Genomic DNA, 26,585 nt, shown 5'->3' with positions numbered 1-26,585 from the left:
ACGGGGACAACTGAGGTGAGAAGAATATGGAGGCTGCCATATTTATTTCCTTGTAAACAATACCAATTGCCTGGCAGCCTTGCTGATCTATTTGGCTGCAGTAGTGTCTGAATGACAGCAGAAACAAGTGTGGCTAATCTGGCAATAATGTCAGAAAAATCTGATCTCCTGCATGCTTGTTCAGGAGCTATGGCTAAAAGCATTAGAGGCAGAGGATCAGCAGGATAGCCAGGCAACTGGCATTGATTAAATGGAAATAAATATGGCAGCCTCCATATCCCTCTTGCTTCAGTTGTTCTTTAAAGTAAAGTGATGTAGAGGGGGGATGATAATGACATAAGTAGTAGGAAGCCTCAGAATGGTCCAGAGTCTTCCCAGATTATCCTCAAGCCCACAGCCTTCACTGTGGGCCTATGTGTACTGGGCATATGAGAGTAAGATCTGCGTACTCCCAAGAGATATGAAGCACTCCTGCAAGGAGGAAAAAAGCCATGTACAGCAGTTTTGCTTTACCAGACATGTGCAGACCATACTCCTGCATGCCCAGCCTGTGTGTACACAAACACAGCAAGAGTGCGTCCACAAGACAAATATTCAACAAGCTCTTGTTAAATATGATTAGTGGGACCCAGCACTGGAAGTGTGGGGTGTAAGAGGATCTGGGCTTCCCACTCGAGATGCTAGCATAATATTGCCCCTGTTTAACTCTCTAGTAAGGCCACATCTGGAATATGGAATTCAGTTCTGGGCACCACATTACAAAAAAGATATTTCAGTTTTAGAGCAGGTGCAGAGACGAGCAACAAAATTGATACGTGGGATGGAAGGTATCGCTTACCAAGAAAGGTTAGATAAACTGGGTTTATTTAGTCTAGAGAAAAGACGCCTTAGAGGAGATCTAAATAACATGTATAAATACATCAGAGGGCAATATAATAGTTTGGCGGATGAGCTTTTTGTAGCTAGGCCTTCTCAAAAGGACTAGAGGACATGATCTGCGCATGGAGGAAAAACGTTTTAGCCATTTATTTAGGAAAGGGTTCTTTACAGTAAGAGTGATTAAGATGTGGAATGCATTGCCACAGGAAGTAGTTATGGCAAATTCTATACCTGCATTTAAAGCGGGCTTAGATGTTTTCCTTGCATTGAAAGACATCCATGGCTACAATTACTAGGTTATGCCTAATGATGTTGATCCAGGGATTTTATCTGATTGCCATCTGAAGTCGGGAAGGAATTTTTCCCTTTTGGGGCTAATTGGACCATGCCTTGTAAGGGTTTTTTCGCCTTCCTCTGGATCAACAGGGATATGTGAGGGAGCGGGCTGGTGTTGTATTTTATACTGGTTGAACTCGATGGACGTATGTCTTTTTTCAACCAAAATAACTATGTAACTACTAAGGTAAGTATCCACTTTTCACCCTTTTTTGCCTTCAGGAATGCTTTAAAGGAACACTATTGATTAACTTTTTTTTTAAAACCTAGGATTTAGAGAGTTCCTGAAATGGTGGTAAATATTGATGCATACAATAGAGATGGCTCAAACTTCCGGTTTTCGGTTTGCGAACCTCGAACGCGAACCACCGCAAAAAGTTCGGTTCACACAAACTTTTTGAACCGCAATAGACTTCAATAGGGATGCGAACTTTGAAAACTAGAAAGATTCATGCTGGCCACCAAAGTGATGGAAAAGATGTCTCAAGGCGTCTAACACCTGAGTTTTTTCATGGAAGAGTGGGATACATGCCAAAAGTCCCGGGGAAAAATCTGGATTTGACGCACAGCAGCGTTTTAAGGGCAGAAATCACATTGCAATGCTAAATTGCAGGCATAAAGTGCTTTAAAACAACATTGCGAGAGTGCAGGCCTTGGCGATTTTCAAGCCCATATGGTCGCCAGGCTGAGGTAGCTCAATGATAGACCAACAGTGACTGTCCAGCTGATCTAATTTGGTCTGTCCACAATGAGGCAAAGACCATATTATCTTGGGTCAGGTGTGCCCCCCAACACTTTTATAGCCGGCGGTCATTGCTTTATTGTGATACGCAAGCCCCTTCACCACGGCAAAGTTACGATCACGAAGGGGAATTGACACATGTACATGCCGTTTGTTTTGTTGTTGCAGCTGCTAGCAGCGGCCTTAAAAATTCAGGAATCCACCTGGAGTCCTAGACCGTGTTGGTGGTGACGGAAAAGGCAGTCAAGCGGCCTGCAGACAGAGATGCTGTGAGGGGAGCGACTTAGTCTTGGGGCAGGCAGTCACACGGCGTGCAGGCAGAGATGCTGTGTGTGGGGACTGAGTTAGTCTTCGGTCGGGCAGTAGCCCTCCGGGATCCATGCCTCATTCATTTTGATAAAGGTGAGGTACTGAACACTTTTGTGACCTAGGCGACTTCTCTTCTCAGTGACAATGCCTCCAGCTGCGCTGAAGGTCCTTTCTGACAGGACGCTTGAGGCAGGGCAAGACAGAAGTTGGATGGCAAATAGGGACAGCTCTGGCCACAGGTCAAGCCTGCACACCCAGTAGTACAGGGGTTCATCGCCGCTCAGAGTGTCTACATCCGCAGTTAAGGCCAGGTAGTCGGCTACCTGCCAGTCCAGGCGTTGGTGGAGGGTGGACCCGGAAGGGCTAAGGCGAGGCGTTGGACTAAAGAATGTCTGCATGTCCAACATCACCATGAGATCGCTAGAGCGTCCTGCCCTTGCCTTCGTGGACATGGGAGGAGGGTTACTGGCAGTGGCACCTTTATTCCATTGTGCTGTGACATCACCCTTAAACGCACTGTAAAGCATAGTTGCCAACCTGATCTGCAAGTGCTGCATCATTTCTGCCTTCTGGTGATTTGGAAATATCTCCACCACTTTGTGCTTATACCGAGGGTCTAGTAGTGTGGCCACCCAGTACAGCTCATTCCCCTTGAGTTTTTTTATATAGGGGTCCCTCACCAGGCTGGACAGCATGAAAGATGCCATCTGCACAAATTTGGATGCAGACGTACTATCCATCTCCTCTTGCTCTTCCTCAGCGACGTCAGGTAAATTCTCCTCCTACCCCCAGCCACGAACAATACCATGGGAAAGTTGAGCAGCACAAGCCCCCTGCGACGCCTGCTGCGGTTGTTCTTCCGCCTCCTCCTCCAAAAAAACCACCTTCCTCATCATCTGACTTCTATTCCCCACATGACTCTTCCTCCTCCTCCTTCCCCCTCCTCTGTGCTGCCACAGGTGTTGAGGAAACATCTGGTTCTGAGAATTGATCCCACAACTCTTCCTCCTGTTCCTGTAACTGTTCCTGTTCACGCTCCTCCACAGCTTGATCTACCACTCTACGCACGGCACGCTCCAGGAAGAAAGCATATGAGATCAAGTTGCTGATGGCGCCTTCACTGCGACTCACCAGGTTGGTCACGTCCTCAAAAGGCCGCATGAGCCTGCAGGCATTTCGCATGAGTGTCCAGTACTTCGGCCAGAACATCCCCATCTCCCCAGAGTGTGTCCTTCTACTGTAGTTGTAGAGATACTGTTTGACGGCTTTCTCCTGTTGTAGCAGGTGGCTAAACATAAGGAAGGTTGAATTCCAGCGAGTCGGGATATCGCAAATCAAGCGTGTCTCACCGGCAAGTTCTTTCTCCGCTGAATATCGGCCAAGCATGCCGTGGCCGTGTAAGACCGCCTGAAATGCCCACACAACTTCCTGGACTGCTTCAGGATGTCCTGTAAGCCAGGATACTTACACACAAATCTCTAAATTACTAGATTGAGCACATGGGCCATGTAGGGTACATGTGTCAACTTTCCCAAATTCAAAGCCAAAATGAGATTGCTGAAGTTGTCACACACCACCTTGCCGATCTCCAGTTGATGCGGGGTCAGCCACTGATCCACCTGTTTGCTGCTCCAGTGTGACTCTCTGCTTTGAGCCAAGACATGTCTAAGATGGCGTGCCACTGTTGTACCACCTGGCATGCAGCATAGGCTCTGGGGAGGTGTAGCTGGAGAGAAGATCGCAGCACCAGTAGAGTTGTACTGCCACTCAGGCAAGGAGGAGGAGGACAGTGAAGAGGATGTAGCAGGAGGAGTAGGAGGAGAAGGAGAGCAGGTGGCAGGAGGCCTTCCTGCAAGCCGTAGAGGTGTCACAAGTTGGTCCGCTGCACAGCCATGTACTCTCTGCTTGCCAGCGGTCACCAGGTTGAACCAATGGGCTGTGTAAGTAATGTCAAACAATAATAAGAAATTGGTCTCAAGTGTAATCCTTGTTACATTGTGTCCTCCTGTGATGAAATATTAGAAGGTTGATGGACTTTGTTTTCTGTCTCCCTGCGAAGATTACCTCAGCGCTGAATTTTATTAGGTTGCATGGGGGGATATCTGTATGCGTGGAGTGAGTGGTCTGTTTTGATTGTATGGCCGGCCATGTATATTGCATATGCTGACTCCGCAATATTCCTTCCCTAGTTTTTAATTGCCCTACCCCTTTTTACTCCTACCTTTTGATATAATAAATATATTTGTATTTTTGATTACACTTGAGACCAATTTCTTATTATTGTTTGAAGTTATCGTTAACTGGTTGTGTTCAGGGCAGTTGGACAGAGTAGTATCGTATACATTGGTTTGGAGGCTATACCTCCCATACCTATGCTTGTAAAATCTGCCTACTGTGACGGATCATTATAATCAATGTAAGTAATGTACCTGCCCTGACCGTGCTTGGCAGACCAGGCATCCGTTGTCAGATGGACCCTTGACCCAACACTGTGTGCCAGAGATGACACCACTTGCCTCTCAACTTCATGGTACAGTTTGGGTATCGCCTTTTTAGAGAAATAATTGCGGCCTGGCATCTTCCACTGTGGTGTCCCAATGGTCACAAATTTATGGAAGGCCACATGGTGTAGGGCACCACTGGATCAAGGGTGGGTGGACAGCTGGCTACACTGGGGGAAAGGGTCACCTTGCTACCTAGAGGGTCATCTGGCTTCTTATACTAGAGGGAAGGAGGGGAGAGGTCCTCAGGATACCTATACTGGAAGGAAGGAATCATCAGGCTATCAAACTGGAGGAGGGGGAAAGGTCATCTGGTTACCTATACTGGAGGGAATGTTCAACGGGCTACCTATACTGGGGAGGGGGGGGGGCATCTAGGTATCTATACAGAAGGGAGTGGCTGCTGACAGCTGCCTTGGGTGGTAAATAGTACAAATCCGGCCCTGACAGTCATGCTTTTTTTTTATGTATTTGACACAACTGATCGGGGGGCATGGTAGTGATTGGCACTATTTGTGGAGGTTCTGCTCAGTAATGTTCACTGCAAGCCTGTTCAACCAACCAGCTACCAAATCTCAGTATTCAGGTAGGTCCTGTATCTGAAGACCATACATGTCTAATACATGTCTATGGGAAACATTCTTTTGGTTCATTCTGGTCTCTGCAGAGCAACTGCAGCATCCCAATGCAACACAATCATACTGGAAGACCACAGAATATCTGAGGAGATTTGTACTATTTTAAGAAATGGTGAACTTACAGTGGTGGTGGAGGGGGGGGGGGGGCATTTTGGGGGGGCTTTGGGGGCAAAATGGGAAAGATGCAACAGCCCAAAACAATATTTTTTAAATAGTATAATTAAGTATTTTGTTAATCATTAGTCATGCATTGTGCTGCCACCTCCTCCCTACACAAAAAAGTCGTCAACGTTGTCCATGGACAAGGATTGTATAGTTTATTAGTAATTCCCTAACTCAAGTTCCCTTTAAGATCCAGAAACTTACCCCTCTTGAGGTAAGTGCCCCCCCCCCCCCCCCCCAGGGGCAGTTTAAAAAAAATAAAATAACAGGTTCTCTTTAAAGGGGCATGTATTTAAAATGTGTCCCTTTTCTTATTATCAAAAAGCATGAACCTGTATGATGATTGAGACATACTGGGCTCTATTCATAAAAAAGTTGTGGTGAAAAAACTCCTGGAGGTAAAATACCGCAGCAGTATTTTAGACTTCTGGGTGGTCATTCAAAAAAATGTTGCCAGCTGCGATGCAAGTGCGGAGATCTCCCGCTGAAGGCTGGCGGTAAGCTGTCGGAAGGCATGCGGAAACACTTCAGCCGGCAGAGTCCCTCCGTGCACTGCTCTCTCTGGGAGGTCTGTCCCATTCACTTGTATGTAATCCGCAAAATCAGAGGAAGCGGTATTTCCCGTCCACATACCGCTTCCTCTGATCTTTATGAATGGCCATTTTGTTACTTTTTTCTAGATAAATCTAGAAAAACATTGGAGAAGGCGGAAATTTCTCGCTCTGCTGGGGGATTGTAGATTTTCATGCGGGAACAGCTTTTATGAATGCCCACTTTGCTAAATGGACAGGAAAATCCGCTGTTTTGAGCGGAAAACTTGCGGTACCCTTTTCTGAATAGAGCCCATTGTGTAGCAGAAGGCAATTCAAGGATGACTGCAATGCCTCTATTCTCCACAAGATGGTGCCCTCACATATCCCACGTGGAACGCAGAGAAAGGGGAGGGGGTGGAGGATAGCAAGGGGTGGGATACACATACAGGAAGCTATAGCTGAGAGGTGAGGAAGGGGACCAGAGAGGAACCTTCGCAAGGCCTGAAAACAAAGGAGGTAATAAGAAAGAGAGAATAATAACAGTGGCTATACACTTGTCGATGGGCACCAGATTCAAGCATCAGATAGACTCTGAATGGCACTATAATAAATAGCAATAGATCCCTCTCAGATTGACATCTGATCAGAGAGGAATCTCTATTGCTGTCACACACTAACTGTGCACAGATTTCCAATAAATTATTTCAGAATGAAATCTATTACAAATCTGTGGAGCTGCCACCTTCTGCCCTGTCTCTCCCATCCATGTGCTTCACTGAGCTGTGTAGAGTGCTGGAAGCAGAGAGTACACTCACCTGTCCGCTGGCATACTTCTCCATCTTTCCTTCTCTCCATCGCCACCAGGGTGCCTGTGACCCAATCATGTATGTGAGCATGTAACGTACTTACCTTGCCACCAGGTGATGAGGTACAGGCACCCCGGCTGCGATGGAGAGAAGACACTGGAGGATTGCAGCCGCATAGAAGTGAGAGTAAGCTCTGCTGCCAACACTTTGCATGGTCCGGGGGAGCTCAGGTGAGTATACGCTGTGCTGCTCTGCACGGCCTGGGTGAGCTCAGGTGAGTACACGCTCTGCTGCCAGCCCTCTACATGGTCCAGGGGAGCTGAGGTGATTATACGCTCTGCTTCCAACACTCTGCACGGTCCGGGAGAGCTCAGGTGGGTATGCACTCTGCTGCCAATACTCTGCACAGTCCGGGAGAGCTCAGGTGAGTACACGCTCTGCTGCCAACTCTCTACACGGTCTGCGGGAGCTCAGGTGAGTATGCACTCTGCTGCCAACACTCTACATGGTTCAGGGAAGCTCAGGTGAGTATACACTCTGCTGCCAACACTGCACAGTCCGGGAGAGCTCAGGTGAGTACACACTCTGCTGCCAACTCTCTACACGTTCTGGGGTAGCTCAGGTGAGTATGCACTCAGCTTCCAACACTCTGCACAGTCCGGGAGAGCTCAGGTGAGTACATGCTCTGCTGCCAACTCTCTACACGGTCTGGGGGAGATCAGGTGAGTATGCACTCAGCTGCCAACACTCTGTACGGTCCGAGGGAGCTCGGGTGAGTATACGCTCTGCTGCCAACACGGTCCAGGGGAGCTCAGGTAAGTATACACTTTGCTACCAACACTCTACACGGCCTGGGGGAGGACATTATACTATGACTGTGGCAGGTATATGATGGTGAGCTCCTCAGAGGACAGTCAGTGACATGGCTATGTACTCTGTAATGTGCTGCAGAAGATGTCAGTGCTATATATACATAATAATAATATGGTAGGGCATTAGGCTATGACTGCGGTAGGATTAGATTGTGAGCTTATCTGAAGACAGTCACTGACATGACTATGTATTCTAAAGTGCTGCAGAAGAAATCAATGCTATTAAAATACATATTCATAATAGTATGAAAGAACATTAGACTATGGTAGGATTAGATTGTGGTCTCCTCTGAGGACAGTCCAGGACATGACTATGTACTCTGTATATTGCTGCAGAAGATGTCAGTGCTATATAAATACATAATTATACTGGAGTTAAACAGTAGATGCTGATGAACAGAACATAGACCGAGAGCAAAGGCATGGTTTTGATGAGGTATTAATGCCTTTCCCACATTTATCTGTATTATGGTTTGGCTTTGTGTTGCTCCTTCCGGCAGTGTCATGCTATTCTTATCATACCACCCTAATATCATCTGTTTATGCCCTGCTCTTCTACATTGACCATAATAAGAACCAAGACCCATTTCCTGCCTTGCATGAGCTCTATTGCCCCACCCCCTTATGCCACCTGTGATCACATGGTGAATACAGACAACTAACAGCCTAGTAGTGTCTGACCACACCTCTCATGTCACTATATCACTACATAGTACTTCTTTGCTCTTTATCTCCACCACAGTGCAGCATTTCTTGTGTTCTGGGGTGTAAATAAAGACTTGTCTATGAGGACTGGAGCTCTGGCCAGACTTTCTCCTCAGTATCCATCCTCTGTCAGACTGTATGTGATACATCTAATATATAATCCTCATCTGAATACGAGTTACTATTCAGCCTCATAATGGGATTGATTCACTAAGACAAATAGCATGCCTTATCAAAGTTAGCACGCCTTATCAAAGTTAACACGCCTTATCAGAGTAGCATAGCGAGCGCTATGAACCCGCGGGGGCTCAGGGCAGGACGAGTGGAGCTCTCGTCATTGCCAATTAGCAGGCAAACGTTGGCTATGCTACTCTGATAAGGCATGTTAACTTTGATAAGGGGTGCTAACTTTGATAAGGCATGCTATTTGTCTTCTAGTGAATCAAGCCCAATGTCACTGCACAGCACTCCCTATCTGATATATGGCAACTATGGATGGAAGCTGTGGATGCATTATTTATCACCAGGTATTTCCCACTTTATTACCAATGTACAGAGAGGAGTGTCCTGTACAGATCACATGACCAGATCAGTGAGGATGGAAGAGAAGACAGAGCCATGTGACTGAAATGTGTCAGGATGTCCCTGTCTGTTTATCTGTGAAGGAGGGGCAGTATATAGAAGGACACAAGGATCTCTACAAGGTCATCATGATGGAAAACCAGCCACCCCTCTCATCACCAGGTAAGAGGAGACTTTGATTTCATGTAAAGGAGAGGGCAGTACAGAGGGTCCACCTAGATCCCCATCATCTGATAAACACATAGAAGCAATGTATTAATTTAGTGTGTGTGTGTGTGTTTCCTACAGATGGATCCAGTAACGGAAACCCACCAGAGAGATGTACAGGTGCTCTTTGTTCCCAGGATTGTGCAGAGGAAGATCACACTACCCCCCACCATTATCAGGTAGGTGGAACTCTGGATCTACAACTCAAAGTGTCTTCAAACTGTAGGAGGCTATATTTTTCTGGACTTTTTTATTTTTCCTAAACAATGTGTTGTTTTATCTGATGCGTTTAGGTTGTTGGATGTACTAATATGAAAATTGAGGTTAAACAGGAAGAAGAAGAGACGTATGTGAGGGGTGATCAGCAGTCTGCAGAGGAGGACAATTTCAAGATTAAAATTATAGAGGAAGAGGAGACATATATGATGAGTGATCAGCAGTCTACAGAGGAGTGTAAATTTAAAATGGCAATTAAAAAGGAAGAAGAGATGTATGTGATGAGTGACCAGCAGTCTATGGCGGAGGATGACATGATGAAGACAATTAAAGAGGAAGAAGAGACGTATGTATGGAGTGATCAACAATCCACGAAAGGCAGTGAAATGATGAGGAAGATTAAAGAGGAGGAATTTTCTGTGGATATCAGCACAAGTAAGTAATTATCACCAAACTATTCTCACGATGGTTTTTTTTCCACATCTACAAGCTTAGTTAGAAAATCAGGGCTTTCTGTGCTACTCTATATATTGTGGAAGCTAATTGTGTTCCTTACTTTCTTCTATGTACAAATAAAACACAGTCATGCCACAGCGATTCTAACACATAAAAGAGCAGCTAGCATTTGCATAATTTTCTTCCAGTCAGTGGATTAGTGCAGGTGTGGGAATTGTATTCCAAAGGCTCCTGCTCTGTGCAGCTAATTCCTACTGCAGCAGAGTGTAAATATCTGGACACTCGCAGCCAGAGTACTCCTAACAGAATGTACAAAGCTCTGTTGCCAAGGCTACAAAGAAGAGCACTTTAAGCTTCCTGTATGTTTTAGAATTCCAAAGCTGGCTGCAGGCTGAAGAAATTGAGTCCTAGTTGTGGCTGCAGAGCCAGGGCATACGTTAGAGAAAAGCGCAGGATGTGCATCATTTACATTCCTCATACCCACTCTATTAATCCCTCAATTATCACCAGGAGAGTGATACAGAGGGAGGTTTCTCAATAGATGTTTTGCAGAGACACCAAAAAGATTGCTGCCCTTCGGTCTCTTTTCTTGACCCAAGACCTGAAAAATATCATAAATCATAAAAAGAAAAGCCTTTTGTATTTCTTATGTTTTTTTTTTTTTACATTAAAGGGTTTTCTCAATGTGTTTGGTGTGAAAGGACTTGATTCACTAAGACAAATAGCATGCCTTATCAAAGAGCCTTATCAGAATTAACACGCCTTATCAGAGTTAACACACTTTATCAGACTAGCATAGCGAGTGCTTCGAACTTATGTCTGCTAATTGGCAATGACTAGATCTCCACTCATCCTGCCCTGAGCCCCTGCGGGTCCAATCACTTTAAAGGACATTATCCCCACACTTTGATTGGCCCAATAGTCTGCCTGTCAAGTTTTCTGTCAAGTGACAGGCAGCCTATTGGGCCAATCAAAGTGCGGGGATAATGTCCTTTTAAAGTGATTGGACCCGCAGGGGCTCAGGGTGGAACTTTTGTCATTGCCAATTAGCAGGCATAAGTTTGTAGCACTCGCTATACTACTCTGATAAGGCATGTTGACTCGGATAAGGTGTGTGCATTCTGATGAGTCGTGTTAACTCTGATACGGCGTATTAGCTCTGTTAAGGCGTGTTAACTCTGATAAGGCATGCTATTTGTCTCAGTGAATCCAGCCCTTTGTGTTTAACTGTTAATTATTTGTGAATACATATATGAGAGCCATTGTCATTCCTCAGTACAACATCATGTTCCCAACAAATAAGGAGAATATACTGTCCAGAACAGCCAAAACAATCCCAGCTAGGACTCGACCCTCAGCGGATGTATATCCAATCAATTTTATTGCATTTCACTTGCGGTAGTACAAAGCATAAAAGCCAACATGACGTTTCAGGCCAAGTGCCCTTGGCCCAAAACGGCATGCTGGCTTTTATGCTTTGAACTACCGCAAGTGAAATGCAATAAAATTGATTGGATATACATCCGCTGAGGGTCGAGTCCTAGCTGGGATTGTTTTGGCTGTTCTGGATTTTAGAAGGGAGGATTGATGGACCTCTTACCCGATTTGGACTCCCCATCATAATCATTGATCCCAGAGGCGGGCAGATACACCTTACACCTTGGTGTTACAGAGGAGATACTGTACACCATATGACAGACCCATCTCCATTCGTCACTATAACATCATAGTACCGACAAATGAGGAGGAGATACTGTACACCATATGAAAGGCCGATCTCCATTCCTCAGTATAACATCATAGTGCCAACAAATGAGGAGGAGATACTGTACACCATATGAAAGGCCCATCTCCATCCCTTAGTATAACATCATAGCACCAACAAATGAGGGAGATACTGTACACCATATGAAAGGTCCATCTCCATTCCTCAGTATAACATCATAGCACCAACAAATGAGGGAGATACTGTACACCATATGAAAGGCCCATCTCCATTCCTCAGTATAACATCATAGCGCCAACAAATGAGGAGGAGATACATTACACCATATGAAAGGCCCATCTTCATTCCTCAGTATAACATCATAGTGCCAACAAATGAGGAGGAGATACTGTACACCATATGAAAGGTCCATCTCCATTCGTCACTATAACATCATAGTACCGACAAATGAGGAGGCGATACTGTACACCATATGAAAGGTCCATCTCCATTCCTCAGTATAACATCATAGTGCCAACAAATGAGGAGGAGATACTGTACACCATATGAAAGACCTATCTCCATTCCTCAGTATAACATCATAGTGCCAACAAATGAGGAGGAGATACTGTACACCATATGAAAGACCTATCTCCATTCCTCAGTATAACATCATAGTGCCAACAAATGAGGAGGAGATACTGTACACCATATGAAAGGCCCATCTCCATCCCTTAGTATAACATCATAGCACCAACAAATGAGGGAGATACTGTACACCATATGAAAGGCCCATCTCCATTCCTCAGTATAACATCATAGCGCCAACAAATGAGGAGGAGATACATTACACCATATGAAAGGCCCATCTTCATTTCTCAGTATAACATCATAGTGCCAACAAATGAGGAGGAGATACTGTACACCATATGAAAGGCCCATCTCCATTCCTCAGTATAACATCATAGCACCAACAAATGAGGAGGAGATACTGTACACCATATGAAAGGCCCATCTCCATTCCTCAGTATAACATCATAGTGCCAACAAATGAGGAGGAGATACTGTACACCATATGAAAGGTCCATCTCCATTCCTCAGTATAACATCATAGTACCAACAAATGAGGGAGATACTGTACACCAGGGGTCCCCAACCACCGGGCCGCGGCCCACTGCCGGTCCGTGGGCAGTTGCCAGCTGGGCCGCGGCGGGTCTGGCCTCTCGCCCCTTCTCCCCCCGCGGCCGCCGCTCCTGTCATCTTATGAGCTGGCGGCCGCTTCCTGTCACTGATTCCCCCAGTAGCGGCTGTCCTCCGTATAGCATCTCCTATTACAGCAGCGCTTCCTGTGCGGCTGCTGTAAGGAGGGAAGGAGGCGGGGCAGCGGCTTCCTGTAGCGGCGTTCGCCGTTACCATGGGAACCGCTGCCCGCCTCCTTCCCTCCTTACAGCAGCCGTGCGACGCGCTGCTGTAAATAGAAGATGCTGTACGGAGGAGAGCGGCTACGGGAATCTGTGACAGGAAGCGGCCGCCAGCTCATAAGGTAACAGGAGCGGCGGCCGCGGGGGGGAGGGTGGCCTACACTGGGGCACATGGGGCGCTACACTGGGGCACATGGGGCACTATTCTAGCTATACTGGGGCACTATTCTAGCTATACGGGGCACATGGGGCACTATTCTAGCTATACTGGGGCACTATTCTAGCTATACTGGGGCACTATTCTAGCTATACTGGGGCACATGGAACACTATTCTAGCTATACTGGGGCACATGGGGCACTATTCTAGCTATACTGGGGCACATGGGGCACTATTCTAGCTATACTGGGGCACATGGGGCACTATACTAGCTATACTGGGGCACATGGGGCACTATTCTAGCTATACTGGGGCACATGGGGCACTATTCTAGCTATACTGGGGCACTATTCTAGCTATACTGGGGCACATGGGGCACTATTCTAGCTATACTGGGGCACATGGGGCACTATTCTAGCTATACTGGGGCACTATTCTAGCTATACTGGGGCACTATACTAGCTATACTGGGGCACACTGGGCACTATATTAGCTATACTGGGTCTCTATACTAGCTCCCTATACTGGGGCTTGCTGTGCCGCCGCGAATATCGAATATGTACACACACACACACACACACACACACACACACACACACACACACACACACACACACACACACACACACACACACACACACACACACAGGGCTCGATTCACAAAGCGGTGATAACTCAGTTATCACGCCTAAAAGACTTTAGGCGTGATAAGCCGTGCAAAGCTGAGTTAGCACCGCTTTTGCTCTTTATCGCGTGCAAAGTCCCACGCGCAATGTTTTGCGCGCGCAATCACGCAATTCAGCGCGCAGCGCCCATAGGCTTTAATGGGCACATCGCGCGAACTGCACTGTGCGCTGGGCGATACTTCGCGCGAGTTTCATTTTATCACGCCTAAACTGAGTTTAGGCGTGATACAGGGGTTTTCACAGGCGTGCAAACACTTTGCACCGCTTTGTGAATCAGGCCCATGGTGTCTCTCTCCGTGTGCCTGCTGTGTATAGTTCTCTTTTTACGGAGTCCCCTTCTACGTAAACTATTAAAAAAGAAAGCACATGGCTCAGAATCCTGCACGTCACGTTGCAGGTTTGTAGTTACACTCCACTCAATGACAGCTCAGGCCAGGTGATAACTCCTAACGCACTTAACACTTGCATTTATCTTTTCCTGTCTTTAACTTTAGAATTTTGTTATTTTAAGGATTGAAACTTTAATTTTAGAAATCACTCATTAACTTAAAGGGAACCTAAACTGAGAAAGATATGGATTTTTCCTTTTAAATTAATACCAGTTGCCTGACTCTCCTGCTGATCCTGTGTCTCTAATACTTTTAGCCACAGCCCCTGAACAAGCATGCAGATCAGTTTATCTGACTGAAGCCAGACTGGATTAGCTGCATGCTTGTTTCAGGTGTTTGATTCAACCACTATTGCATTCGAAGAGCTCAGCAGGATTGCCAGGCAACAGGTATTGTTTAAAAGGAAACATCCTTATCCCTCTCAGTTTAGGTTCCCTTTAAAGACAGAATCCTTTTTTTAGGTTTGCCTGAGGTAAATTGCTTAGTGAATACTACATGGTTTACCACCATGGTGAAAACAGTAAAAACAGCACAAAATTGTAGTTAAAGACAGGAGATGAGCTTAGTGAATTGTGACCATATTTCTAAAGGAACCACTCAGTGAATTTTGTTGTGACAGAGATCGGTGACACTGGTGACCACTAGACCAACATACATGTCTCCTGACTGCAGTACATGAAATGGTAACACGTGTGTAACAGTAGCATTTTTCTCTCCAGTAGGGGCACACAATGTCGGGGACACCTCGGATGGTCATCTTATGTCACATGATGATGATGCTGCAGAAGATAATGGTGACACACAATGTTTTTCTTTTACTGGAAGCACCCATCACATAGGTCACAGGGCAGATGGAGATATTACTCCCTCTAGTTGTGAAGAGATGTATGAGAACTCACAAGCTGTGATTACATCACATGACCACCTTTCATGTCAAAGAGCCAGTACAGTAACAGATCCATCTTGTGTGGAGGAATCTTCTGGTAATAAGTCATATATCACACACACAGAACGTCAGATATTCCCGTGTATGGAATGCAGCAAGTGGTGTAAATCTGAAGACTCTCTTGTTGCGCACCAGAAGACACACTCACCCAAGCCATGGTCATGTTCAGAGTGTGGGAAATGTTTTAAATGGAAATCGTATCTTATTAATCACCAGAAAGATCACACTGGAGAGATGCCCTATGATTGTTCTGAGTGTGAGAAATCTTTCATACTAAAGTCAGAATTTATAAGACACCAGAGACTTCACTCTACGGAGAGACCCTTTTCTTGTTCTAACTGTGGGAAATCATTCAAAACAAAAGCAATTCTTAAAGCGCATCAGAAAATTCACAGCAATGAGAGGCCCTATCCTTGTTCTGAGTGTGAGAAGTCATATATATTAAAGTCAGAGCTGATTAGACACCAAAGAGTTCACACTGGTGAGAAGCCTTATTCTTGTTCTGTGTGTGGGGAATCATTTAGAATACAGTCAGTGCTCCTTAGACATCAAAGTTTTCACACCGGGGTGAGGCCCTATGTTTGTTCTGAGTGTGAGAAATCATTCATATTAAAGGCAGACCTTGTTAGACACCAGAGAGTTCACACGGGTGAGAAGCCATATTCTTGTTCTGAGTGTGGGAAATCATTTAAAGCAAATTCCGAAATTGTTAGACACTTAAGAATTCATACTGGGGAGAGACCTTATCCTTGTTCTGAGTGTGGTAAATCTTTCATATTGAAGTCACAACTTGATAGACACCAGAGTATTCACACTGGGCAAGGTATCTATCCGTGTTCGGAGTGTGAGAAATCATATATGTTAAAGTCAGAACTTGTAAAACACCAGAGCATTCACTTTGGTGAGAAGCACTATTCTCGTTCTGAGTGTGGGAAATTGTTTGATGCAAATTCAGAACTTGTTAGACACCAGAGAGTTCACACAGAAGAAAGCCCCTATGCCTGTTTTCAGTGTCCAAATGTTTTTATATTGAAGTCAGAACTTTTAAAACATCAGCAAGTTCACATGAAGAAAAGTCTCTATTCTTGTTCTGAGTGTGGGAAAGCATTCAGCCTTGAGTCAGAGCTTGACAGACATCAGAGTATTCACACTGGGGAGAAACCCTATTCTTGTTCTAACTGTAGGAAATCATTCAGAACTAAATTATCACTTGTTACACACCAGAAAATTCACAGCAGAGAAAGGCTCTACCCTTGTTCTGAATGTGAGAAGTCATATATATTAAAGTCAGAACTTGTGAGACATCAGAGACTTCACACTGGTGAGAAGCCCTATTCATGTTCTGAGTGTGGGAAATCATTCAGATTACAATCAGTACTTGTTAGACATCAAAGTGATCACACCGGGGAGAGGCCCTACCCTTGTTCTGAGTGTGGGAAATCATTCATATTTAAGTCAGAACTTGTTAGACACCAAAGAGTTCACACAGGTGAAAAGCCCTATCTTTGTTCTGAGTGTGGGAAATCATTCAGAGAAAATTCAGAGCTTGTTAAACATCATAGAGTCCACACCGGTGAGGTGTCTTGCCCTGAGTGTGGTAAATCATTCATATGTAAGTCGGAACTTGTCAGACACCAGAGGGTTCACGGTGGTGAGAAGCCAGTGTGTCCCTATCCTTTATATTAGTCTAGTCAGAGCTTGTTAGACTCCAGAGAACTCACACTCAGGGCTTTGGAGTCGGAGTCTAGGAGTTGGAGCAATTTTGGGTTACCTGGAGTCGGAGTCTGGAAAAAATTCTCCACTTCCTAATAAATTTAAACTGTAATTAAAATAGAAAATATGATAACGTCCTATTTCTCAGATCATAGTCATCATAAATAATATACAGCAATAGCTATGATTACTCCACAAAAATGAAATAAACCAATCAAAAAATAGTTACTTTTGCTGCTGCAATAAAGCAGTCCTGTATTTGTAAAGTAATTATCTAATTGTGACTGTATATCTGATGTGTACACAGGAATCTTTATATATAATAAATACCGTCTCTGCTGTAAGAGTAAAGCCTGATGTGTAGTTGTGTCACTAGTAGGGATGGTAAATGAGATGCAAATTATTCTGTGTTGATGCAGGTGTATGCAAATGTTGTATGCAAATGTATGCATTTCCTTTGCTCATGAAATCAGTTAGTTTATTATGATGTTAAAATTGGGTTTGGTGACTGAATTAAGATACACCGTAGTACTATACTCTACATGTGCACTCCCCACAGAGCTGTTGTGAATCCACTGAGAATGTTGTGCACACTGATCACAGAGGTGTTGTCAATCACCCATAAACCTGGTTCAGATTGTACATGAAGATTGTGTAATAGAGTTAGAATCCCCTCATTCTCCTGCAGAGTACCTGCACATCACTCTTACATGTACCCACAGTTAGATTGCATAGGACCTGATAGAGGTTCTTTGTTCCTGTCTGTACCCTCTACAACAGGGGTGTCCATTAGGTAGATTGCGGTCTATTGGTAGATCGCAAAGGACTTATGGTAGATCCCGACCCCACTACACTTTCCATTCAGTATATACAAATGTGCTCCTAAAATTGTACATAGGTAGATCATTTTGACTTGCTAATTTTTTAAAGTAGCACAGAAGCCAAAAAAAGTGTGGGCACCTCTGCTCTACAAGTACTCTTACCAAGGACTACTTTTGATTTCTATTTAACAGCTACTCTACAGTAATATCTTAAGTTTAGTTAAAATGCATCTCTGGTGTACATACACAGAGGTACACTAATGCTTAAAAGTTAGAGTATCCCAACACATTGTTTTTAATAAGATTCACTGGAACCCTGTATCAGCTTGGTTCCAATGCATAAATCTCCCGCTTGCAGAAAATGGCCCATGTCTTTTCTATATCAGATATAGCAAAGGTAGAGGCCTTTTTCTGCAAGGTGGCAGGGCTACACGCTGGAACTCTGCAGATATGGGGCTCTGGTGAATCTTATTATACAGACAACATACTGGGGCATTCATGTTGACAATGACAGGCCAGGATGGCTGGCAGGGTAAAGTTTCAGTTTCCTGGCCTGGTCAATTTTTTGTTCCCAATAGCAGATGCCATCTTAATATAGCTTTAAAGGCAACCCAGGTGAGAAGAATATGGAGGTTGCCATGTTTATTTCCTTTTAAACAATACCAGTTGCCTGGCACTTGTTGCTGGTCTATTTGTCTGCAGTGGTGTCTAAATAACACCAGAAACAAGCATGCAGCTAATCTTGTCAGATCCGACAATGTCAGAAACACCCGATCTTTATATGCTCGTCCAAGGAATAGGGCTAAAAGTATTAGAGGCAGAGGATCACCAGGATAGCTAAGTAACTGGAATTGTTTAAAAGGGATTAAATATGGCAGCCTCTATATACCTCTCACTTTAGTTGTCCTTTAAAATTCCTAAGCGTTGGCTGTGACAAGATGCCTTTTATGTTACATACTTTCAATCAACAAGATTGTAATATGCAAATTAGAAGAGTCAGTGGAATCCTAACCTGAGGAGTCATTGTTGGAGTCGGAGGATTTTTGTATCGACTCCACAGCCCTGCTCACACTGGTGAAAAGCTCTATTCTCGTTTAGAATGTGTCACATTATTCAGACAAAAATCCTAGCTTGTCAGACGTCACATTATTCATACTTGGGAGGGCTCCTATACTTGTAGGTGTGGGAACTTTTTATTTGCTGGAGAGATCACACTGGTGAGAGGCGCTATGGATGTTCTTAGTTTGGAGAGTTTTAGTTAGCACATGGTGGCCCAGAACCACTAGGGGAGTATATGTGGTTATGTGGTTAAAAGAGACAGAAAAGCCCTCTTATTAAGCTGTGCACTAAAAAATAAATCTGGACTTACGTGGGGGGTGCGCGTCATCATGCTGATCGCCATAACGGTCCTGCACATGCGCGGTTCAGTCTTTAGAGACCGCGCATGCGCTGGACCCTTATGGCAACAGGTGTGATGACGTGCCAGGGGTGCACATATGCAACTTCAGCCGAAGTCGCTGGATTACTGGAGCCGCCAGCAGGCCCATGGCAGAAGTCAGGAGGATGCCGGGGGACCTCGTGGGTTATGAGGGGCTGGAGGAAGCCCCAGGTAAGTCCAGATTTCTCTTTTAACGCACTGCTTAGGGTACCTTTAGAAAAAAGCAATGCTAAATATAATTTTGCCTTCTTAAAACAGAAGGTATTTGCAATAATGCAGGAGGTCTTTTCAGTCTCTTTTAGCCTCTTATAGTCTCTGGGTCACCATGGGCTGTCTGGGTATTCCTTAGTACTGGTCCAAGCCTTGCCCACAGAGCTATATCAATCCATGCCATGCACTGATGAGGACCAGAGAGTCTAAAACAGGCTGTGTGCTTATTAGATTGATGTGGCTCTGTAAAATATTTAAACTTTAGGCTCACTATACACCAGTGGTTATTATTTATTATTATTATTATTATTTAGTATTTATATAACACCAACATCTTCTGCAGAGCTGCACAGAGTATATATTCTAGTCATTTAAATTCAATGGAAACCGCTAGTTTAAAAAAATAGAAAACATACTTACCTAAGGAGAGGGAAGGCTCTGGATCCTAATGAGCCTTCCCTCTCCCGATGCCCTCGGTGCAGCACTGGCTCCCCTTTTGAATCCCCCACCGCGGGGGACTTCGGAAGTCGAGTCCTCCCAAAGACAGGTGGCTCCATTCTGCGCATGTGAAGTGCGGCCCTGTCTCTAGGAGCACTCGGGCTCCCGAAGACTTTCCGAAGCCACCTTCGCCTGGCAGAAGGAGCAGTATTTGACCAATTTAGACAAATACTGCTCCCGGGCACAGCGCTGCACCGAGGGCAACAGGAGATGACAGGGAAGGCTCATTAGGATTCCTTCCTTCTCCTTAGGCAAGTATCTGTTTTCTTTTTTAAACTACGGTTCCAATTGAATTTAACTATCCCTCAGAAAGGCTCACAATCCTAACCATCATCATATGTCTATCATAGTCTAGGGCCAAGTTTGGGGGGAAGCCATTTAACTTATCTGTATAGTTTTGGGGGATGTTAGGGGAAACCGGAGTGTCTAGAGGAAACCCATGCAGACACAGGGAGAACATACAAACTTTGTACAGATAGTGCCCTGGCTGAAATTTGAACCAGGGACCCAGTGCTGCAAGGTGAGAGTGCTGACCACTGCGCCACCATGCAGCCTAAATGGTTCTAGATGTATGCCTGGCTTTCAGGGACATAAAGAGGTGTGGGACATAGCTATAAACTGCAGAAATAACTAACATCTATGAAATGTCCTTGTGTGGGCTGGGGCACACCGAGCGGCGTTTTGAGCGCTTTTGCAGCCGCTTGCGGCTGCGGATACGCTTGGGTAATGTATCTCAATGGGGGTGTGCACACCACAGCGGTAGGCGTTTTGCAGAAACGAATCCTCCCGGGGTGAGGCATTTTTTGGATTGCGGAGGCGTTTCTGCCTCAATGTTAAGTATAGGAAAAACGCAAACCGCTCTGAAAAACGGCAGATCAGAGCGCTTTGCCAGGCGGTTTTGTTACAGAAGCTGTTCAGTAACAGCTTTACTGTAACAATATATGAAATATGTTACACTGAAATCCGCAGCAGCAATCCGCAAAACGCTAGCAAAACGCCGCATAAAAATAAAAAAAAGTGTTTAAAAATCTGCTAGCATTTTGCGGATCTGCTAGCGGGTTTTGGTGTGCACCGGGCCTGAATGTCTATTATTTTATGTTACTTGCACATAAGGAGGCCTGATTAATGAATTGTCATTTATTGTGGTAAGCCAACAGTAGTGATGTTTTGGTAACTATATGAGAGAATAAAGTCATCTCATTATATATTGGCTCCCTATCACTGTCTGGTCTATAGATGTATGTTTCTCTTTTTAATATTATTTATTCCTCTGACAGCTGAGATTTAGGAGCGCTCATTGCCAAGTTCTCTAGTTTCTTTGCTCCCTCCTGCCAGTCTGCCAGCCAGCTCAGGCCATCATTGCTGCCCATCCCTTCTGTTCAGTCAGTCCTTCTCGACTCTCTAAAACAATCACTCCTGCCCATCCCTTTTGTTTGGTCTACCCCACCTGTAGAGCAATCCCAGGGGAAGGACCTGGTGGCCACCAGACAGCAAAGTAGTCTAGGGTGGTGGCCCATCAGCCCTTGTGGGGTGCTCTAGTGAAGTCTCTTGGACTCCATGCCCTAGAAGAGCCCGTGTCTATTGCTGGTGCCAGCCAGGATTAACAGGGCCCTGACACAAATCATAGGATTACAGAAATCGGGGGTACTCTAATAAGGCAGTCATGTCATCACTGTATATATACATCCAAGAGAAGAGACTCAGCACCGTCTTCAAGTGTATTTCAAGCTCTTTCTTTATTTAAAGCATCAAAGATATTACAAAGGGCAAGCCTGTGCAACATTTTGAGAGGAACATCCTCTCTTTCTCAAGCTAACAAGCCCTCTAACAACATACAAACACAATTGGCTTTAAATAGTACAGGCTCCTGACAGGAGCCAATCAGAATGGTCTGGACGCCCTGTAGTCTACCAAACAGGTTACGTTCCTGCAACTAGACCTCCCATCAAATGGAGGACCTGATGGGGAACTGCATCTATATTTATCCTCCAATCACTTTAAAATGGTCGACGGAACGCCGACCTATAAGAAAAGCGCATGTCCTACCTTCAAAAAACTTCATAAAAACTGACATACACTATAATTCGCATCGAAAATTTGCATGAGGTAACGTTATAGCGTACACGAAAAAACTTTAGCATAAGAAACCTGGAAGGGAAAATCGTCTAAGAACATAGACGTTCCAATCAAATCGCCTATACCGACTACGCATACATTTTTTGATTTTTCAAGCAGAAGGTGGACATGCTCCTCACTCTTGAAATCTTGAAATCTTTTTTTTTTATCTTAAAATATAAAAAAAGAATAAAAAATGAATGAAAAAGAACCATGAGGTTCAAAAATCATCCGCCCGGTGTCAGGCGGCCACATATAGTGTCGGCACAACACCGGACGTTTCAAAACATAAAATAAGATCCCACCTTCCCAGACTGGCATCCGCTCATAACGGCGGCCAGTCTGGGCTGGCGAGAACATCACGGCACCAATTCCCTCCCAACTGGCGTCCACAAAATATGGCAGCCAGTCGGGAGAGGACCAGGCACAAAAACAACAATATTTAAAGGCCCACCCGTATGGGCGGCCACATATCAGCGATGGCCAGTATGGGATGGCCTACAAAGGATAAAAATATATAAACAGAAAATAATAAAAAATCATAACCAACCCCAATGAAGACTCCTGGCGTCCAGACCAAGTAATATCAACAAGACATCTATCCTTAAACAGATGGACCCAACTCGCACTCCTGGTTGAGACCCCCAGGGCCAAGGGCATCTAGCTTGTAAATATATGTATATATAGTTTGTTTATTTCAGGATAACCTAGGCCTTTCTTTGTGTAGTAATTGTGTCTAATGTATTCTATTTCATAGTCATTTTCCAGGGGCCAAGTAAAATATGCTGGGATATATAGGATAAGGACATTTACTCACACTTTAGAGGTTGTAAAAGAATGCAAGCAATAAAGCTTATAGAGAAATTCCCAGCCTTGCTCGGGCTCAAAGAAGATCCTCACATGTTGCACTCCTGGTAATTAGGTTAGTACCTGTAGGCAAAACATGCTTAAGATACAACCTCCCAACAGAGGTGTAAGCAGTAATGACAGGTGGGGGGAGGCACCCAAAATTGTATAAAAGTATTAAAAAAAAACTGTTTAGAAAGCAGAGTTATAGTTGGCTTACTTTTCCTGTAGAAATAAAAAGGCTACTATGACTTAATGGGAATAATAAAATATTTATAGCATGATAGGGTCATACAACACATTTTGCAGCAGTTCGCCTCTTCCTCAGGTCAGTGATCTCCCCAAAATATGTTTGTTTGTTTGTTTTTTTAAACTGGTTTTTTTTTTTATATATATATACATTTTTAAGTGCCTCCCCCCACCTGTTATTAGGGTCAGGAGATGATAAGGTAACGAGGTCCAAAGATGGGAAACATATCTGTATATCCTCTACATTAGTCTAATACATTAATTTGGAAATCCCTACGCCTGGTGTTGATGGCCACACATCCAGTTCTTTCTTCTCTCTGATTGCTTCTCTTTGTATTCCTGCTCGCCCACCATATTTCTGAGATCCAAGCCATCCAGAGATTCCTGGCATCATGGGCATGCGGTGACCGGGTAATGAGGCCAACATGACGAGCCTGGAACTCAAGGCAGTGGCACAATCAGATAAGTTGTTCTGTCTGACCACCCTGCAAAGGTACAAGTACAATCCGGAACTAGGGATATCACCTCTTCCAAGCCTCATGAAGGCCAGGTCTATCCCAAAGTACTCCACTCATCCAAACCTGTTATACAAAAACTGTATCAAAGTATTATGTCCAGGGCCAATAGATCACAGTCCCAGAACAGCAACTTAGCTAAGCAAGCATCACAAGGTGGGCAGGGCTACATACCAATGGACAGTGATATATAGCTTTAGGAAGTGTGTCTGATGCTGAAGTCAGGAAAATTACTGTAATTATTTACTGCATCCTACTAAATGTCACTACAGCGCTTCATTAAACGACCCTTCCCTCTGCTACCAGAGTTCTTGCTGGGAAATATATTTCATTTCCAGATATTTCTTTTGCACTCTGTTGTTGATCTTATGACACATACAATCTGATTCTACAGTTAAATATAGGCCCATATTTAATTAGCTTTTCTCCTGCGTCCTGAGAGTTCTCTCATGAGATAATTTTACACCTTATCAGTACAATGCTTTTCAAGCCCTTGAAAGCAAATACGTTTGATATGCATTCTTAAAGGGGAACTGAAGTAAGAGGTATACGGAGGCTGCCATATTTATTTCCTTTTAATCAATACCAGTTGCCTGGCAACCCTGCTGGTCTATTTCTCTGCAGTAGTATCTGAATAACACCAGAAACAAGCATGCAGCTAGTCTTGTCAGAGCTGACCTTAAAGTCTGAAACACCTGATCTGCTGCATGCTTGTTCAGGGGCTATGGCTAATAGTATTAGAGGCAGAGGATCAGCAGGGCTGCCAGGCAACTGGTATTGCTTAAAAGAAAATAAACATGGCAGCCTCCATATACCTCTCTCTTCAGTTCCCCTTTAATCAATTTTCAATCAGAGATGTTGCTAGACACCTAAGAGATCTGGGGCACTCCAGCCAGAAAATGGGTGTGGCCACACACCAGAATGTGGGTGTGGTCATGGGTGAAGCCAAATTTACACGAACTTAACAGCGGTCTAAATATTTTTAACAGAGGTGCCAATCAGAATAAAAAAAATTAAAATATCATAAAATGAGGGGTCCTGGATGATTCACCACCCCAGAAATCAGACACTAATTTTGATATAAATAATCATTCACAATTTATTGATTTGACTCCCACAATTTCGCAACGCGTTTCACGGGTCTGTCGCCCGCTTCCTCAGGCAGTATAAAACAGGAGCACTGAAGTGTCACTCGGTTTAAGTGTAGCACCTCGGTGCTACACTTAAACCGAGTGACACTTCAGCGCTCCTGTTTTATACTGCCTGAGGAAGCGGGCGACAGACCCGTGAAACGCGTTGCGAAATTGTGGGAGTCAAATCAATAAATTGTGAATGATTATTTATATCAAAATTAGTGTCTGATTTCTGGGGTGGTGAATCATCCAGGACCCCCCCATTTTATGATATTTTAATTTATTTTATTCTGATTGGCGCCTCTGTTAAAATATTTGAACAATTTGTATCCACCTGGTGGATGGGTGTGATCACCTAATTCTTCTACGGAGAGCGACTTCTTAGCCTGAGAGGGGACAGGCCTAACATCCCCACAAGCGCTTCTAGTGGTTGCCTATGCTCGGCAACCCACTTTTGTGAGTATTATCTCTTTTGGAATTTTTTATTGATTGTGTTACAGTACGCACTATTGGGGCTCTTGATTTTCTTTTTGTTTAACAGCGGTCTAATTAGGCCTGCCCAGCAAAATATTGGATGAAGCCCCCTCTCCATGAATGCAAAAAAAAAAAATGTCAAATAAATATGCAGTGTCACTTAAACATAACTAGGCAGCATTACCTGGCTTCTGTGCTGGCTGGTCTGGCTTTCTGCTGGGCGGACTGGCCTGCTGCCAGTCTCCCCCCCCCCATAGCATTCCCTGGCCTTCTATTGGACCCCTCCTATGCTCCTACGGGCCTCTCATTGAGGCACCACAACTCCCAGCATGCCTCTATAGAAATACCACAGCTCCCTGCATGCCCCCATAAAGGCATCACAGCGCCAACAAGCATGGCACCACAGCACCTAGTATGCCACAGCACCCAGCATACCCCTGATTGATGCACCACAGCTCCCAGCATGCTCACCATTGAGGCACCACAGCTGATTCTGCCTGGGGTACAATCGGGGCACCCCAGAATAGATCCGGGGCATGTGCCACTGATCTTTGGGGCAAACAACACCCGTTTTCAATTACTTTTTTTGTTGTCAGGCGTTAAATATTTGTATTGTAGAATAGATGACACCGAAGATTAATGCATGTGTCATTGTACAATGGGGGAGAACAGGAAATACCCTTTAATCAGGGGCGTAGCAATAGGGGGTGCAGAGGTAGCGACCGCATCGGGGCCCTTGAGCCAGAGGGGCCCCGAGTGGCCCTCCCTCAACTGCAGTATTAGCTCTCTATTGGTCCTCTGCTCATAATAATCACTTCTACAGATACTTTGAACAGTAGTAATCATTAACAAACTGTTCCCCATCCCCTTCTTGCACCTCTGACACTGTAGTTGCCATTGGCAGGTTTTGGTGCGCCGTATCAATTGTTATGTATAGAGTGCTTGGGGGGGGGGGGGGGCCCATTGTAAAACTTGCATCGGGGCCCACAGCTCCTTAGCTACGCCACTGCCTTTAATACACCCTCATTATGCCACATCTGCTTTTCACTATGTCTCTCTAAACACTATCCAACTTTCCTAAATTCTCAAGTTGTAAGGGGAGGGTCGGGGGAATCATCGTAGTTATAGCTAGTGTTGGGCGAACACCTGGATGTTCGGGTTCGGGCCGAACAGGCCGAACATGGGCCAGATGTTCGGCATGTTCGGCCCGAACGCCGAACTCAATGGGAGTCAATGGGACCCCCGAACATGCCCATTTTGGGGGCCCTATGGGGTCGCAGGCATAAGGGGGGAGCATGCCCCGGTCGCGGGGGGGGTCGGAAAT

The 26,585-nt window shown here is 44.8% G+C and overlaps 1 protein-coding gene across 3 annotated transcripts; it reads left to right on the top strand.

Moving 5' to 3' along the window:
* Positions 1 to 6,539: 6,539 nt before the first annotated feature.
* Positions 6,540 to 17,284, top strand: LOC137536435 (zinc finger protein 271-like). Of its 3 annotated transcripts, none has more exons than XM_068258638.1 (5): positions 6,540 to 6,616; positions 9,040 to 9,227; positions 9,354 to 9,451; positions 9,566 to 9,923; positions 15,026 to 17,284. In XM_068258638.1, exons 2-5 carry the CDS (start codon positions 9,113 to 9,115, stop codon positions 16,933 to 16,935), a joined length of 2,481 nt encoding a protein of 826 aa, XP_068114739.1. In that variant the 5' UTR covers positions 6,540 to 6,616; positions 9,040 to 9,112; the 3' UTR covers positions 16,936 to 17,284. The 3 variants fall into 3 exon arrangements, with proteins under 3 accessions (XP_068114739.1, XP_068114737.1, XP_068114738.1); XM_068258636.1 differs by having other exon boundaries at positions 15,023 to 17,284; XM_068258637.1 differs by having other exon boundaries at positions 6,548 to 6,616; positions 9,011 to 9,227; positions 15,023 to 17,284.
* Positions 17,285 to 26,585: the final 9,301 nt, after the last annotated feature.

Source organism: Hyperolius riggenbachi, chromosome 10 (assembly GCF_040937935.1).
Source record: "Hyperolius riggenbachi isolate aHypRig1 chromosome 10, aHypRig1.pri, whole genome shotgun sequence".
NCBI lineage: Eukaryota > Metazoa > Chordata > Amphibia > Anura > Hyperoliidae > Hyperolius > Hyperolius riggenbachi.
This window is presented reverse-complemented; position numbering and strand designations above follow the sequence as displayed.

Coding starts and splice junctions, on each gene's coding strand:
- LOC137536435 (XM_068258636.1), top strand. CDS start 9,113: ATGTGTCAGGATGTCCCTGTCTGTTTATCTGTGAAGGAGGGGCAGTAT. Junction 9,452..9,565: donor CTACCCCCCACCATTATCAG/GTAGGTGGAACT, acceptor TGATGCGTTTAG/GTTGTTGGATGTACTAATAT. Junction 9,924..15,022: donor TTCTGTGGATATCAGCACAA/GTAAGTAATTAT, acceptor TTTTCTCTCCAG/TAGGGGCACACAATGTCGGG.